A 15,471-nucleotide genomic window follows, 5' to 3' on the forward strand; every position below is an offset into this window, starting at 1 on the left:
CACTCCCTATCCCCCACTGCCCTCCTCCTCTTCATCTATTCCCTCTCCTCCCCCACTCTCCCTCCTCACCTACCCCTCCTCACCTACCCCCTCCTCTCCTTCAATCCCCCCACCCTCCCTCCTCACCCACCCACCCAGGATCTTGTGGTTGCTGCTCCTTTCCCTCCTTGCGTGCCTGGAGCCAGCAGCGCCACTGCCCTCAGAGCCAGGCTCAGCGCCCAGGGTTCGGAGGGAGATGCCGCGGCTGTGGCCTGCTTTGCCACAGGTGCCATGTATTCTGGTTGCAGGCCGTGTACTCCAGCTGCGGGCTGTGGCTGTGGCCGTCCCCTCCGGCCTCTTCTGGCCGACTGGCTGTGGCTGTGGCCGTGCAACGCCAGGCGAGGCGGGCGCCACCGGTGAGTGACAGCAGACGTGGCCAATCAGTGCTGAGATGGTGCAGGAAGGGGCGTCGCCATCCCGGCCATGACGTTGACTGACAGGAGAGGAGACCATTCTGTGTGGCCAATCTGCGCATGCGTGGTTTTTAAGATTTTTAAACTTTAATAACTTTTAAAATATACCATCGATGGGAACAAAACTTGTTGCACTTGCGGCAGAGGAGAATGGCGAGTAAGATGGCAAAAAATCGTAGTGCTAATCTGTACCGTTTTTGCACAAATAGAAAAACCACGCAAACCGGAAGAGCACAAGATCAGAGTTTTAGTCATGTAGATAGATATATAGATAGATCTCACCAATTCGTGGGAATATTTTTTTTCTGCACCTATTCTATCAATTGGCATATTATTTTATAAATATCAGGTTACCTCTCACCCTCCTCTTTACTTGATGAAACAGTAGCCAAGCCTTATAATATTTTCCATTAGCTTTAACCTACATTTTTAGGGTTATCTTCATATCATTAGTGTCTGTAATGATGTATTTCAGTTATTTCTATAAGCTCTAGAGAGCTGATATGCTTCACAATTCTGAATCTCCTTTTTCTTATAATTTTATGTCAAACATTTAGACACGTCATACAAGGACAATATTGAATGATAAAATTACAGTGAAGGTAATTTAACACATTTGAAAGGTTAAGATCTTAATAACGTGCAATATAATAGATGGGTTTGGTGAAATTTGTATAATTTCAGTAATTTGTGATTTATAAATATTTATTTTATGGATTTTTACGACAACACCACTGTGGTGTTTACTACAACATTCTTTGTGGTAAGTGTCTTGCATTTACAAAGCTAATTTTAGCTGATGTAAAGAAGCTTGCCACTTTCAGAAATATACATCATGTATTTTGCCAAGTTAATCTTTTTTCAAATTAATGAAATTAAGTGTTTTTTTTCAAATTAAAGACATTTTGTTCAATATGTACTTTCAGGGAACAATCGCTTCTGCGATGTAGGTGTGTATGTGTATGTGTATGATAGGAGTGAATTCCAACTTTAGTTTACTTTAGTTTAGAGATACAGCATCCTTCGGCACACCGAGTCCACACCGACCAGCGATCCCGACATATTAACACATACTAGGAAAAATTGTACATTTATACCAAGCCAATTAACCTACAAACCTGTACGTCTTTGGAGTGTGGGAGGAAACCGAAGATCTTCGAGAAAACACACGCAGTCATAAGGAGAACATACTATACAAACTCCATACAGTCAGCACCTGTAGTCAGGATTGAACCCGCGTCTCTGGCACTGTAAGCGTTGTGAGACAGCAACTTAACGGCTGGGCCACCGTCCCGCCCATCTCCTAACCAAGAGTAATCATATTAAAATGTCTCTTCAAATATTATACTTGATCCTGCATTATACATGCAGTACTCCAGAACATAATAAGATCTTTCTGCTACTGTTGTGACTTGAGTATAAGCCTAGATTATACATGCATACAGGGTTTCCACTGACATTGCAATGCAATAGTAGAAAGTATGACGGAATTAAGGAGCTGTTGATATAAATAATGTACCACTGAAATGAACAGAGAGACTTTTTAAGACACACATTCATTATTTGACAATAATACCCATGGCATGTTTAATTTATTTAATCATTGGGTAAGTCAAGGATCATGTTTTTCATTCAATCAGTGGTGGATTAAGTGCTCTTCCACAATTAGCCAGACTTTGGCAAAGAAAACTCGAAGCAGGTTCCCTGGACCTTGTTGCTCGTTGATCATTTCTTCCAGAGGGTTATAAGTATCTGGATGAAGTGAGGACAGATTCAAGTATCACAGTAGATGCTCAATAATGAGTAACAAATCAAGACCTACTTGAAAAGTGACTATTTTGAATCTCATGCCAACATTGCCTTCAAATACAGCGTTCCCTGGGTTACGAATGTCCTGACCTTTCGAAATCTGATTTCACCTATAGTCTCTCAAAAAAACACACAAACTGCTGGAGTAACTCAGCGGGTCAGGCAGCATCTCTGGAGGACATGAATTATGTGATGAGAGATGCTGCCTGACCCGCTGAGTTACTCTAGCACTTTGGGGGGTTTTTTTAAACTAGCATCTGTAGTTCCTTGTTTTTCCATGTTCTCCAATATGTTTTTTTTTTTAAATATCTTCAGTTTGGCTGCTTTCTGATTAACAAATTAATTGATTAATTTATTAATTATTAATTAATCCTTTTACCCTGATTAAAATGATTGATTTTTAAAAATCTGGAACTCACTGCATGATTCACTACGCACTGGGAACTGGGAGGAGTAAGTTGTTCTTGTTTGGCTAACATTATCACGAGGGGCCAAATGCCCCCTCCCCCCTTCTGTATGTTAAATTGAAAGATTCCATAATTTAGATTTATTCACTATCAGACCAACTGTCTAGTGATTGGGTTCAGCATGATTTTTCAAAGGGAACCTTTCAGCTTCACAGGAGACACCGAGACTCCAATACAATTCTGAAGAGCTTTCACACAATGCCTGTCCCACCTCAGGAACACCTATGTAATTCTCCATCTAATCATTTCTGGCTCCTTTGTGCAGTACTCTGTACTAGCCTGGCTAAATGATAATATTCACAATGTGACATTCCTTCTGAAAGTCAACGTAAGGATGGGTGGGGAAGATTCTTGTCTTTTGTACGTACTTGAAATATCCCATGATCATAATGGCTATGGTCAGTGAGCAGAGTGAAACAGCATATCCGATGGTGTACATCACTGACAGTCGTTCAAAGAATTCCTGTTGAATATGAATATATATATTAAAATGTTGAAAATGCTTGGTAGAAATGTTATACTGCGCAATTATTTATTTTTGTTAGTCATGTGTTAAAATGAAAACAGCATCATAAATACATTGGAAAATTAGGCTTTGTTTCAATGTTGATTCCCAATAGATTGCAACACCAGTACAATGTAGGCCGTAGTGGGGAACCGTTTCATGTTGGATTGCCGCATTAAGTTAGCTGTAATCTAATAAGGCCGCATCCAAGAAACTTCAATCAGATATACTTCAAAATGTACATTATTTTGTTAAAATAGCCCTCAAGACTTACTAATGTTTTAATTGTGGCCGTCAGTCGAGGAGGATTATTTAATTGAATCTTCTTTTACACTTTGGTATTTTAAATACGTTCATTTTAAGATTAATATATAAGTAATAAAAGAGAACAAAAACATATTAATAAAAATAAAAGGTAGACAAAAATGCTGGAGAAACTCAGCGGGTGAGGCAGCGAAAGAAATAGGCGACGTTTCGGGTCAAGACCCTTCTTCAGACCTGAAGAAAGGTCTTGACCCGAAACGTTGAGACCCATTAGGTGACCGTTTTTCGCCCTATTTCCTTCGCTCCATAGATGCTGACTCACCCGCTGAGTTTCTCCAGCATTTTTGTTTACCTTCGATTTTCCAGCATCTGCAGTTCCTTCTTAAATAAAAATAAAAGGATTTGTTCTACAAAATTTGGATTCATTCAAAAGGCCGCACTTAATGGCCTAGAAGGCCGCTGGTTCCCCACCCCTGGTGTAGGCACTGCAACAACATGGAGAAGGAAGAGTATGATTGTACCTGTCTGTCACTGTTATGGTATTGCACGAAGCACTCTGTGTAATTTGTCCATGTTCGATTTAGACTTCCCGCAAGCTTCCACTTCCCATCTTCCTCACAGTGTCGATAGGCAAATCCTGCAACCCAAGTGGGAAAATATACCTTCCTGTCCCTTCTGATTGACTAGCTTTTTGCCGATCAAATTTATGAAGTGAACAATAATTTGTAAACAAAAACAAATAACACATTAAATAAAACACAGTACCGTCATGATTAAAGTCGTAAACATAGCTTGGGCAGGGGACCACAGTTAAACTTCCTGGGATCCCATTTGGCCAACATGTTAACCCATCCCACTCCGGAGAGCAAGATCCATCTGTAAAAACACAGGAGATCATAAAAGCAGGGAATACAGTGATTCTGTCTAAGAGGCAACAAGTGAACTGTTATAATTCTAAAAATACCTACAAAAGAAGTTTAAAATACCAAAATCAGAAAACACTCAGCAGGACAAGCAGCCATTATGTAGAGAGATGCAATGTTAATTTTCTGCTGCAAAACCTACTATCAGAGTTGAGAAAAGATAGAAAGATCAACTTAAGATTTATGGAAACAGAGAGTACAGGAGCAATTTAGTTTAAAGTTTAGTTTACAGGTACAGCGCGGAAACAAGCCACCGAGCCTGCACCGACCAGCGATCCCCGCACATTAACACTATCCTACACACACTAGGGACAATTTATATTCGTACCAAGGCAATTGTCCTACAAACCTGTACGTCTTTGAAATGTGGGAGGAAACCATAGATCTTGGAAAAAACCCACGGGGTCACGGGGAGAATGTGCAAACTCTGTACAGAGAGCAATTGTAGTCAGGATCGAACCCGGGTCTCTGGAACTATAAGCACTGTAAGGCAGCAATTCTACCGCTGCGCCACCGTGCCACCCCAATGGTGCCAGTCATGTCCAAGAATGCAATTTTGTGATAACATATTAGCGGGAGCAAAGAGGTCCTTCTGCAGTTGTACAGAGCCCTAGTGAGACCACACCTGGAGTATTGTGTGCAGTTTTGGTCTCCTAATTTGAGGAAGGACATTCGTGCTATTGAGGAAGTGCAGCGTAGGTTCACGAGGTTAATTCCCAGGATGGCGGGACTGTCATATGTTGATAGAATGGAGAAGCTGGGCTTGTATACTCTGGAATTTAGAAGGACAAGAGAAGATCTTATTGAAACACATAAGATTATTAAGCGTTTGGACATGGTAGAGGCAGGAAATTTGTTCCCGATGTTGAGGGGCCAGGGGCCACACTTTAAGAATAAGGAGTAGGCCATTTAGAACAGATGAGGAAAAACTTTTTCACACAGAGGGTTGTGAATCAGTGGAATTCTCTGCCTCAGAAGGCAGTGGAAGCCAATTCCCTTTTTGCTTTCAAGAGAGAGTTAGATATAGAGATCTTAAAGATAGCGGAGTCAGGGGATATGGGGAGAAGGCAGGAACGGGGTACTGATTGTGGATGATCAACCATGATCACAGTGAATGGCGGTGCTGGCTCAAAGGGCCGAATGGCCTACTCCTGCACCTATTGTCTATTATTGACTCAGTCCTCAAAATCTAGTAGCAGATGTGAAAGTTCCAAGTCTTTTTACTCTTGTTAATCAACCTTCGTTTGGAGATTATTAATTTTCCTCCATCATCGCACAATTTTTGGAGGGAGAGAATTCCATATTCCAGATGTCCACTAACCTTGTGTGAAAAAAACATCCTGACCACATCCCCCAAACAGATTTGAGTGCATGAGATGAGATTTTCCAAATTAAATAACTTGTATGGTTTAAATATTGCTTTGTTTATTTCCAAAACTGCAGAGCAAAAGTAATGTTTCTCACACTACATCAGTACCACCTAGTCATCAAACCACTTCGAAATTATCATTGATAAATGCTGATTAGCCAGCGTCTGCTTCCATAAATGAAAAAAAAAGTCTATCCAAAGTTTCCCAGACATTTATATTCATTCACAAAAAGATTAACTAGAACAAAACAAAAGGAGAAATAAGTGCATTAGAAGCAGAGCTTTTAAAAATGTGTGGCTATTGTGGCCTACAAAGACCTTACATTGACTTGGCCTCCACAGATTCACCACCCTCTGACTAAAGAAATTCCTCCTCATCTCCTTCCTGAGAAGATTATGGATAATAGAATGTTACAGCATGAAAACATGGCCCAACTCATCCACACTGAGCAGTGGATGCCTTTCTGAATTGATCCTATCGATTAGCTCCTGGTCGATAGCCTTTAATGCCTAAGTGATTAAGTGCTCATCAAGGCAGTTTTAAAATGTTGTCAGAGAACCAGCTTCAAGCATTCTCTCTACAATTGCATTTCAGGTACTTATCGCTCTGGGTAATGATGGCTCCCCTCAGTGTCCCTCTAACTCTCTTCCCCATTACACTAAACCCATGTTTCAGTGTTTTATTTACCTCTTATATGAGGAAAATGCTACCCTAACAATACCCTTTGTAAATGTATATACCTCAATCGTGTCCCATCTTAACCTCCTCTTCTTCAGGGAAAACGGATTTAGCCTCCCTAGCCTCTCCTCATAATTGAACTTGCTTTTTAAGCTGGAGGCCTGGGACCAGTGGCGTGTCAGAAGGATCAATGCTGTGTCCCCGATTGTCTATCATATATATGAACTATTTGGATAAAAACATAGGTGGCATGGTTGGTATGCTTGCAGATGTTATCAGAATTGATGGTGTCATGGACAGCGAAGGTTACAACAGGATCTAGATCAACCTGGAAATTGGGAAAAAGGATGGCAGATGGCATTTAACTCAGTCACGTGCAAAGCAATGTAGTTTGGGAAGTTAATTGCAGGGCTTTGTGGAGTGTTGTGGTACAAGGTGATCTCGGAAAGTGGCAACAGCGGTAGAAAGGTAATAAATGCCAGCATTTATTTCAAGAGGACTAGAAATACGAAAATAGGGATGTAATGCTGAGGCTTAATAAGACGCTGGTCAGACTGCATTTGTAATATTGTGAACAAGTTTGGGCCCCATATCTGTGGAAGGATGTGCTGGTGCTGGAGAGGGTCCAGAGGAGGCCGCAGAGAATGATCCCAGGAATGAGTGGGTTAACATATGATGAACATTTGATGGCATTGGAGTTTGGAACAATGAGGGGGGACAGGGCCGGATTTACGTATGAGCTGGACAAGTTTCAGCTTAGGGCCTCGACATCTAGGGGGGCCTCGCAGAGCCGGATTTACCACTAGGCTTCATAGGCTGAAGCCTGGGGCCTCGAAATCTAGGAGGCCTCCGGCCAAGGCAGGACACCTGCTGTTCAACTCTGGGCGGGCCCCCCTCTCTATCTCTCTCTCGTCTCCCCCCGCTATCCGTGTCCGGGTCTCCGGGTCTCCGCTCTCCGCTCACCGCTCGCTCCTCATCCGCCGGCACGGCAGGCCGCCTTGCACATGCACATTGCTGCGGCCTGCACGTCCTCCCCCTGCACATGCGCACAACCACGGCCCGCACTTCATCGGCCGCCCTGCGCATACACACTGGTCGGCGCTGGGCACTTTCTCTCTCGCTTTGCATTGTGGGAGATTTGGCCACCATTGCTGTCCGGTCGCTGCCTCGCCGCCAGCACTGAAAACCAACGCAGAATCACTCCATGACCCTGGATCAGGAGTAACTCCCTGGAGTAACTCTTGCTTCTGGTTTCCTGGTCCTCCATAAATATTCTAAATGCAATTTAAACTGGAGGTGGTAGAGGGCTGAACAATAACAGCCTATTGCATTTTATCTGTTTATTTATTGTGTATATATATGGTCTATGGTATATAAACACACTGAACTTTTATCTCCTGTTCTGTATTATGTTTACATATTCTGTTGTGCTGCAGCAAGCAAGAATTTCATTGTCCTATCTGGGACACATGACAATAAAACTCTCTTGACACTTGACTTGAACTTAAGCAAAAAAGGGTTTTTGGGGAAAAAAGAGGTACCTTAAATTTAGTTGCGTCTGGCTGGGTACCTATGGTAGGGTGAAGACTGTTCCATGCTTTAATTGTGCGGGGGAACTCCATGGAGCAGGATAGAAGTAATTGGGTGACGTTTCGGGTAGAGACCCTTCTTTAGACTCCCTCAGGTTTTAGTGTCTTTAGTTTAATTTAAAGATACAGCGTGGAAACAGGCCCTTCAGCCCACCGAGTCCACGCCGAAACCACTGATCACCCCTGCACTAGTTCTATCCCACACATTAGTGGAGTAAGTCAAGAGTCAAGAGTGTCTCCCATCTCTCACGTCCCAGTTAGAACAATGAAATCCTTACTTGCAACAGCACAACAGAATATGTAAACATAGCACTCTGTAAACAATGTTATAAATGAGAAAACAAAACGGTGTATATTTATATATGAATATATCTATCTATCTATCTATCTATCTATCTATCTATCTATCTATCTATCTATCTATCTATCTATCTATCTATCTATCTATCTATCTATCTATCTATCTATCTATCTCTATCTATCTATATACTATTAAAACTCTGTGGCTGCCGCCTGCCGTCCGGCTGCCGCCTGCCGTCCGGCTGCCGCCTGCCGTCCGGCTGCCTTTCTGCCTTTGATTCATTGCCACGCCGAATCCAGACGCTCAATCGCCGAGATCTGTTCCATTTCGGTAGAGATTTCACTTTTCTTTCTAAGTATCCGCTCCTCATTACATTTCGTCGTGTTTAAGTACACGTTTTTAATCAAATCCTTCTCCCCCCCCCCCCCCCCCCCCACTCACTCATTTTGTCGCCTCCTGCTGGCCAGCGACCATAACGGCTGTTGGCGCCCGCATCTCGCCTCAAAGACGCCATTTAAAAACAGCCGCACTGCTCATTCCTGAGCCGCTTGAGTTGAAGGACCACGTCTCCCGTGGGGGCTACGGGTAGGTAACGGCTGCGTTGGGGGAGCAGACCCAACGGCCTAGTTATTATATAAAAGTCTGTGGCTGCCGCCTGCCGTACGTCCGTCCGGCTGCCGGCTGCCTTTCTTCCTTTTGATTCGTTCCATCGTGTGATGTCACAATGCCCAATGTTCACATATGTCCAATCGGAATGGATCCATTTACATATGCCTTTGCAGGAGCCCCAGCTCATGGTGAACATTCCATTGTGTGATGTCACAATGCCCAATGCTCAAAGACATTCTTGCCATAGAGGGAGTACAGAGAAGGTTCACCAGACTGATTCCTGGGATGTCAGGACTTTCATATGAAGAAAGACTGGATAGACTCGGCTTGTACTCGCTAGATTTTTGAAGATTGAGGGGGAATCTTATAGAAACCGATGTTGGGGAAGTCCAGAACAAGGGGTCACAGTTTAAGGATAAGGGGGAAATCTTCTAGGACCGAGATGAGAAAAACATTTTTCACACAGAGAGTGGTGAATCTCTGGAATTCACTGCCACAAAAGGTAGTTGAGGCCTGTTCATTGGCTATATTTAAGAGGGAGTTAGATGTGGCCCTTGTGGCTAAAGGGATCAGGGGGTGTGGAGAGAAGGCAGGTACAGGATACTGAGTTGGATGATCAGCCATGATCATATTGACTGGAGGTGCAGGCTCGAAGGGCCGAATGGCCTACTCCTGCACTTAATTTCTATGTTTTTATGTTTCCCTCTCCTCACCCCTCTCCCTCTCCCACCCATCCCTCTCTCCCCCACCCCCCTTCCCTCTCTACCACCACCCCTTCCCCCTACCCCTCTGTCCCTCTTCCACCACTCCCCCTACCCCTCCCTCCCCACTCTTCCACTTCTATCCCCTTACCCCACCCCTCTCCCTCCCCACCCCTCTCTCTTCCCCTCCCTTCCCCTCTCTCCCCCACCCCTTCCCCCACCCCTCTGTCCCTCTTCCACCACTCCCCCGTCCCTCTTCCACCACTCCCGCTACCCCTCTACCCCTCCCTCCCTCCCCACTCTCCCACTTCTCTCCCCCTTCTCTCCTCCCCCTCTCCCTCTCCTCACCCCTCTCCCTCTCCCATCCCTCTCTCCCCACCCCCCTTCCCTCTCTACCCCACCCCCTTCCCTCTCTCCCCCCACCCCCTTCCCCCTATCCCTCTGTCCCTCTTCCATCACTCCCCCTACCCCTCTCCTCCTCCCTCCCCACTCTTCCACCTCTCACCCTTCCCCCTCCACTCTCCCTCCCCACTCTTTCCCCTCTCTCCCCCCACCCCTCTCCCCCTCCCTCCCTCCTCCCCTCACTCCCCATCCCCCCCCCCTCCCCCACATCTCTCTCCCCATCCCCCTCTCTCACCCCCTACCCCGCTCTCCTTTCCCTCCCAAATCTGTCCCGTTTCCTCCTTCTCCTCTCCCCTCCCTCCCTTCTTCTCACCCCCCCTCCCCCCACCGGTTTGTTTGGGGGGTGGTTAATGTGAGTGTGATGCCACAGCCCCCCCCCCACCCCCCGCAAACGCCGTTGGGGAAACAGACCCAACGGATCTGCACTTGGTCTAGTAACTATATAAATATATATGTATGTGTGTGTGTATAATATATATACCCACACGCACACACAATTTCCCTCCTGGGATTAATAAAGTTCTATCGTATAGTATCGTGTGTGTAGGAAGGAAGTGCAGATGCTGGTTTAAACTGAAGATAGACACAAAAAGCTGGAGTAACTCAACAGGTCAGACAGAATCTCTGGACAAAAGGAAAATATTACGTTTTGGGTTGGGTCTGAAATAGGTTCCTGCACACCTTTGGAATGTGAAAGGAAACAAGAGCACACGGAGAAAACCTATGTGATCAAAGGGAAAAGGAGCAAACTCCATACAGACAGCACCCATATTCAGGATCAATTCCGGGTCTCTGGCACTTTTAGGCAGCAACGTTATGGCCAATGTACTGCCCCATAGTCTTAAACCTAATTAAAACGACAAGTGTGGCAAGGGGGGTGACATGAAAAAGAAAGGAAGAGGCGGAGACAGTGGGCTGTGGGAGAGCTGGGAATGGGAGGGGAAGGAGGGAGAAAGCATGGGCTACCTGAAATTAGAGAAGTCAATGTGCATACTGCTGGGGTGTAAACTACCCAAGCAAATATGAGGTGTTGCTCCTCCAATATGCGGTGGGCCTCACTCTGGCCATGGAGGAGGCCCAGGACAGAAAGGTCGGATTCGGAATGGGAAGGGGAGTTGAAGTGTTGAGCCACCGGGAGATGAGGTTGGTTATTGCGAACTGAGTGGAGGTGTTGGGCAAAGCGATCGCCAAGCCTGCGCTTGCTCTCACCGAGGCTGATCATACGCTGAATAATCCAACCACATTTTTGTTTGGAAGTGGAAAGAAATAATAGAAATTACAATCATTGCAACGTGTAAAAAGAGTTGAGATACTGTATTATAATTTTGCTGCATGTCATTGTGGTATATATCATGTCTTGATTGGTGAATATGTTTAGTTTGTGGCTTTATTTGAAGCAGAAATAATATGTGAGTGCTTCATTGAGCATAATTCCGACTGGTAACTACGCACTTCGTCCAAACACATTATCGCACACGTCATGCAAGCCGTCTTAAATGACCACCTAAACTGTCATTTGGCAAATTAAAAAGCTGTCAAGGTTGCCCTTCAGTAATTTTCCTTGCCCTCCATTTTAGAACAATAGTGTTTTAAGCCAATAACTCGACACTAGCAGTGGCAATAAATAAATAAATAAATAGATAAATAAAGCACAGCTTTTCAGCCCCATATCTTCCTCTAATCGTGGAGGTGGGGGATTGGGGGGGGGGGGGCCTCACAAGTGGAACAGCTTCATCTAAATCCGGCTCTGAGGGGGGACCCCATTGAAATGCACAGAATAGTGAAAGGCTTGGATCGAGTGGATGTGGAGAGGATGTTTCCACTAGTGAGAGAGTCTGGGACCAGATGTCATAATAATAATATCTTTTATAATATCTTTTATTGTCATAGCCTCACAATAAAATGACGTTCCTTTAGGAAGGAGATGAGGAGGGATTTCTTTAGTCAGAGGGTGGTGAATCTGTGGAATTCATTGCCACAGAAGGATGTGGAGGCCTAGTCAATTTTTAAGGTAGAGATAGATAGATTCTTGATTAGTACAGGTGTCAGGGGTTATGGGGAGAAGGCAGGAGAATGGGGTTGAGAGGAAGAGGTAGTTTGAATGACGGAGTAGACTTGATGGACTGAATGGCCTAATTCTGCTCCTATCACTTATGAACTTATGAACAAGGTGGTGAAGAAGGCATGTGTGGCATGCTTGCCTTTATCAGATGGGGCATTGACTAAAAGAACAGAGATATCATATTGGATGTTGATGATATGGCACCTGGAACATTGTGTGTAGTTCTGGTCACCATACTAGAGGAACAACGTGAGTGCAGAAAAGATTCACAAAGATGTGGCTGGGAATGGAGGGTTGAATCTTCTTCTTCTTATCGAGCCCACATCACATGATTAGAAATTGTTCAACCAGAGCTGAACACACTTCTCGGCATCTGCATACAATGGCGTCTTGTGCTTCTTGTGCGTGGTGGTGGAAAGACTGGTGGAAACAGGGCCGCGACGTGAACGCTCTTTCCTTGACTCCGAGGGTTGAATTATAAGGACTGATGGGATACAGTGGAACAGTTTTTTCTTTGGAACAAAGGCTTAGGTCTAAGCTGAGGTCTCTATTGTTACATGTACCGAGGCACAGTGAAAAGCTTTGTTTCGCATGCTATCCGAACAGAAGAGATTTATCATACATAGTTATAATCAGTTCAAACTCAAGTACAATAGATAGAGCAAAGGGGAATATACAGAGTGCAGAATATAGTTCTCAGCATTTTAGTGCATTGTAGTGCATCAGTTCCATAGATTAAGTTCAATGTACTCATTGGGGTTGAGGTGAATTGAACAGTATACTAGCTTATGGAAAGACCATTCAGAAGCCTGACAACAGAGGGGAAGAAGCTGGTGGTGCATGCTTTCAAACTCCTGTACCTTCTGCTTGTCCGGGAGCAGGGGGAAGAAGAAGTTACCTGGGTAAGTCTTGAATTATGTTGGCTGTTTTTCCGAGGCAGCGTGAGGTGTAGATGTATTCAATGTTTGGAAGTTTGGTTCATGTGATAAACTGGGCTACATCTGCAACTCTCTGCAATTTCTTGTGCTCTTAGGCAGAGCTATTCCTAAACCGATCTCTAATGTAACCTGACAATATGTTTTCTGTGTTGCATCTGTAGAAGTTAGTACAAGTCACTGGAGACATGCCAAATTTCCTCTGCCTCCTCAGGAAGCAGAGGCATGGTGTTCCAAGCTGCCACGTCAATGCGGTTGGATTATGACAGATCATTGGTTATATTAACGCCAGGGAACTTGAACTTGTAGGAGCAAGATGGAAAGGTCACACGGAGTTGGTGTATGAAGTAACGGGCGATCTATTAAACTGGTGCTTGTGCACCAGGAGGCAGCCAAAGCTGACCTGTCTAGTATGGCCCTGGTACATTTTAATATTCTCAGACGATGAGGTTTTGCACAGAGACTTGATTAACAGTAACTCAAGGTCTTAATTACGGAATAGAACTCAGAAAGGCTTAATTAGGTCACAAACAGAATGAGATGATAATCCACAAGTCTAAATTCATTAACAGTTGATCCAAATTTCTGAAGGGTGCATGCATAATTAATTAAATTCCTGTCGGCTTTTTCTGCGGTTTCCTGTCACCACATTAGCACAATCCACGTCCCTATTTACTAATTATTAGCCCTCACTATTGGTTACTCTACAAGCTCTCAACCATTTCCACTTCGGCACCATTGATGCTGACTGGGGCATGTGCTCCACCATGTTTCCTGAAGTCAGTAACTAGCTTCTTTATCTTGCTGACATTGAGGGAGTGGTTATTACCCTGACACCATGTCACTAAATTCTCTATCTCCTTCCTGTACTCCATCTCATCATTGTTTCTGATTCAGCCCACCACAGTAGTATCCTCCAGAAACTTGGAGATGGAATTAGAGCTGAATTTGGCTGTACAGTTGTGAGTGTACAGGGAATATAGTAGGTGACTTGCATCCGTGTTGAATCATTCCCCTCTCAACTTAAACCCGTGTCTTCTGGTTCTCAATTTCCAGGCATAAAGGGCCTTATCCCACTTGGGCGACCTAATCCGCGAGTTCTGGCGAGTTTTCCCTCAACTTATACTCGCAGCATGGTCGACACGAGGTCGTAGGAGGTCTTTGTAACTCTCCTTCATGCTCGAGAGTGGTCTCCGTGTACTCGAGGCCTCAGCTAGGTAGCGGCGTTTTTTTCAATATGTTAAAAAATGCCCGCAGGTAAAAAAAGGTTGCCATGGAAAAAATCGATACTTTTTTTACTCGTAGGTTTAGTCGTAGTAGATCGTAGTAGGTCGGCATGTTAGTCGTAGGTAATCGAGGGTAGTCGAAGGTAGTCATAGATAGTCTTCATCATAGTCGAAGGATATTGAAGGAGGTCGTCTTCACACTCCACTATTCGGTATCCAATTTTCCCAAAGTTAGTCGTAGCTAGTCTTAGCTAGTCGAAACTGGTCTCCAACATAGTCGAAGGAGGTCTTCAACATGTCATTTTTTAAAACTCTTATAAACTCGCCAATTAGGTTGCCCAAGTGGGACAGCCTCTTAAGACTGTGCATTTACCTAATCTATTCCTCTCATGGTTTTGTACATTTCCCTTAGATCACACCTCATCCTTCTGTAATCTGAGGAATAAAGTCCCAGCCTGCTCAACCTCTCCCTGTAGCTCAGGTCCGCGAATCTCCTCATAAATCTCCGCAGTACCTTTTCCTGCTTAACAACATGCTTCCTACATATGGTGATCAAAACTGAGCACAATACTCTAAATGTGACCTCATCAATGCCTTACATAACTATAACATGACCTCGCAACTTCTATACTCAATACACTGACTGAAGAAGGCCAATGTGCTGAAATCCTTTTTTGGCCATCCTATCTACCTGTGATGCCACCTTTAAAGAATAATGCACCTGCACTCCTAGATCCCTCTGCTCTACAACACATCCAGAGCTCTATCATTCACTGTGTAGGTCCTGCCCATGTTAGATGTCCCTAAATGCAACACCTTACATTTTTCTGTATTAAATTCCACCAACCATTCTGCAGCCCGACTGGCCAACCGATCCAGATCCTGCTGCAATCATTCACAACCATCTTCACTATTTACAGTACCACCCACTTTAATGTCATCTACAAACTTGCTAATCATCGTACGTTATCATCCAAATCATTGATATAGATGATGGGCCCAGCACCGAACCCTGAGACACGCCACTAGTCACTGGCCTCCAGTCTGAAAAACAACCTTCCATCATCACACTCTGCTTCCTTCCAAGAAGCCAATTTTCTATCAGCTATCTCTCCTTAGATCCCATGCGATCTAACCTTCCAGAGCAGCTTACCACGCGGGGTCTTTATATTTGATAT

The 15,471-nt window shown here is 44.4% G+C and overlaps 1 protein-coding gene across 1 annotated transcript in view; it reads right to left on the bottom strand.

Moving 5' to 3' along the window:
- pth2r (parathyroid hormone 2 receptor) overlaps nucleotides 1–15,471 on the bottom strand; it is a 121,071-nt gene that overhangs the window by 34,690 nt on the left and 70,910 nt on the right. The window contains exons 2-4 of the mRNA XM_033024998.1: nucleotides 4,263–4,373; nucleotides 4,019–4,134; nucleotides 3,097–3,191 (exon numbers count right to left, since the gene is read on the bottom strand). Of these exons, the coding sequence (XP_032880889.1) occupies nucleotides 3,097–3,191; nucleotides 4,019–4,134; nucleotides 4,263–4,373 (322 nt within the window). The remainder of the gene's footprint in view (nucleotides 1–3,096; nucleotides 3,192–4,018; nucleotides 4,135–4,262; nucleotides 4,374–15,471) is intronic.

Source organism: Amblyraja radiata, chromosome 7 (genome assembly GCF_010909765.2).
Source record: "Amblyraja radiata isolate CabotCenter1 chromosome 7, sAmbRad1.1.pri, whole genome shotgun sequence".
NCBI classification, from domain to species: Eukaryota; Metazoa; Chordata; class Chondrichthyes; order Rajiformes; family Rajidae; genus Amblyraja; species Amblyraja radiata.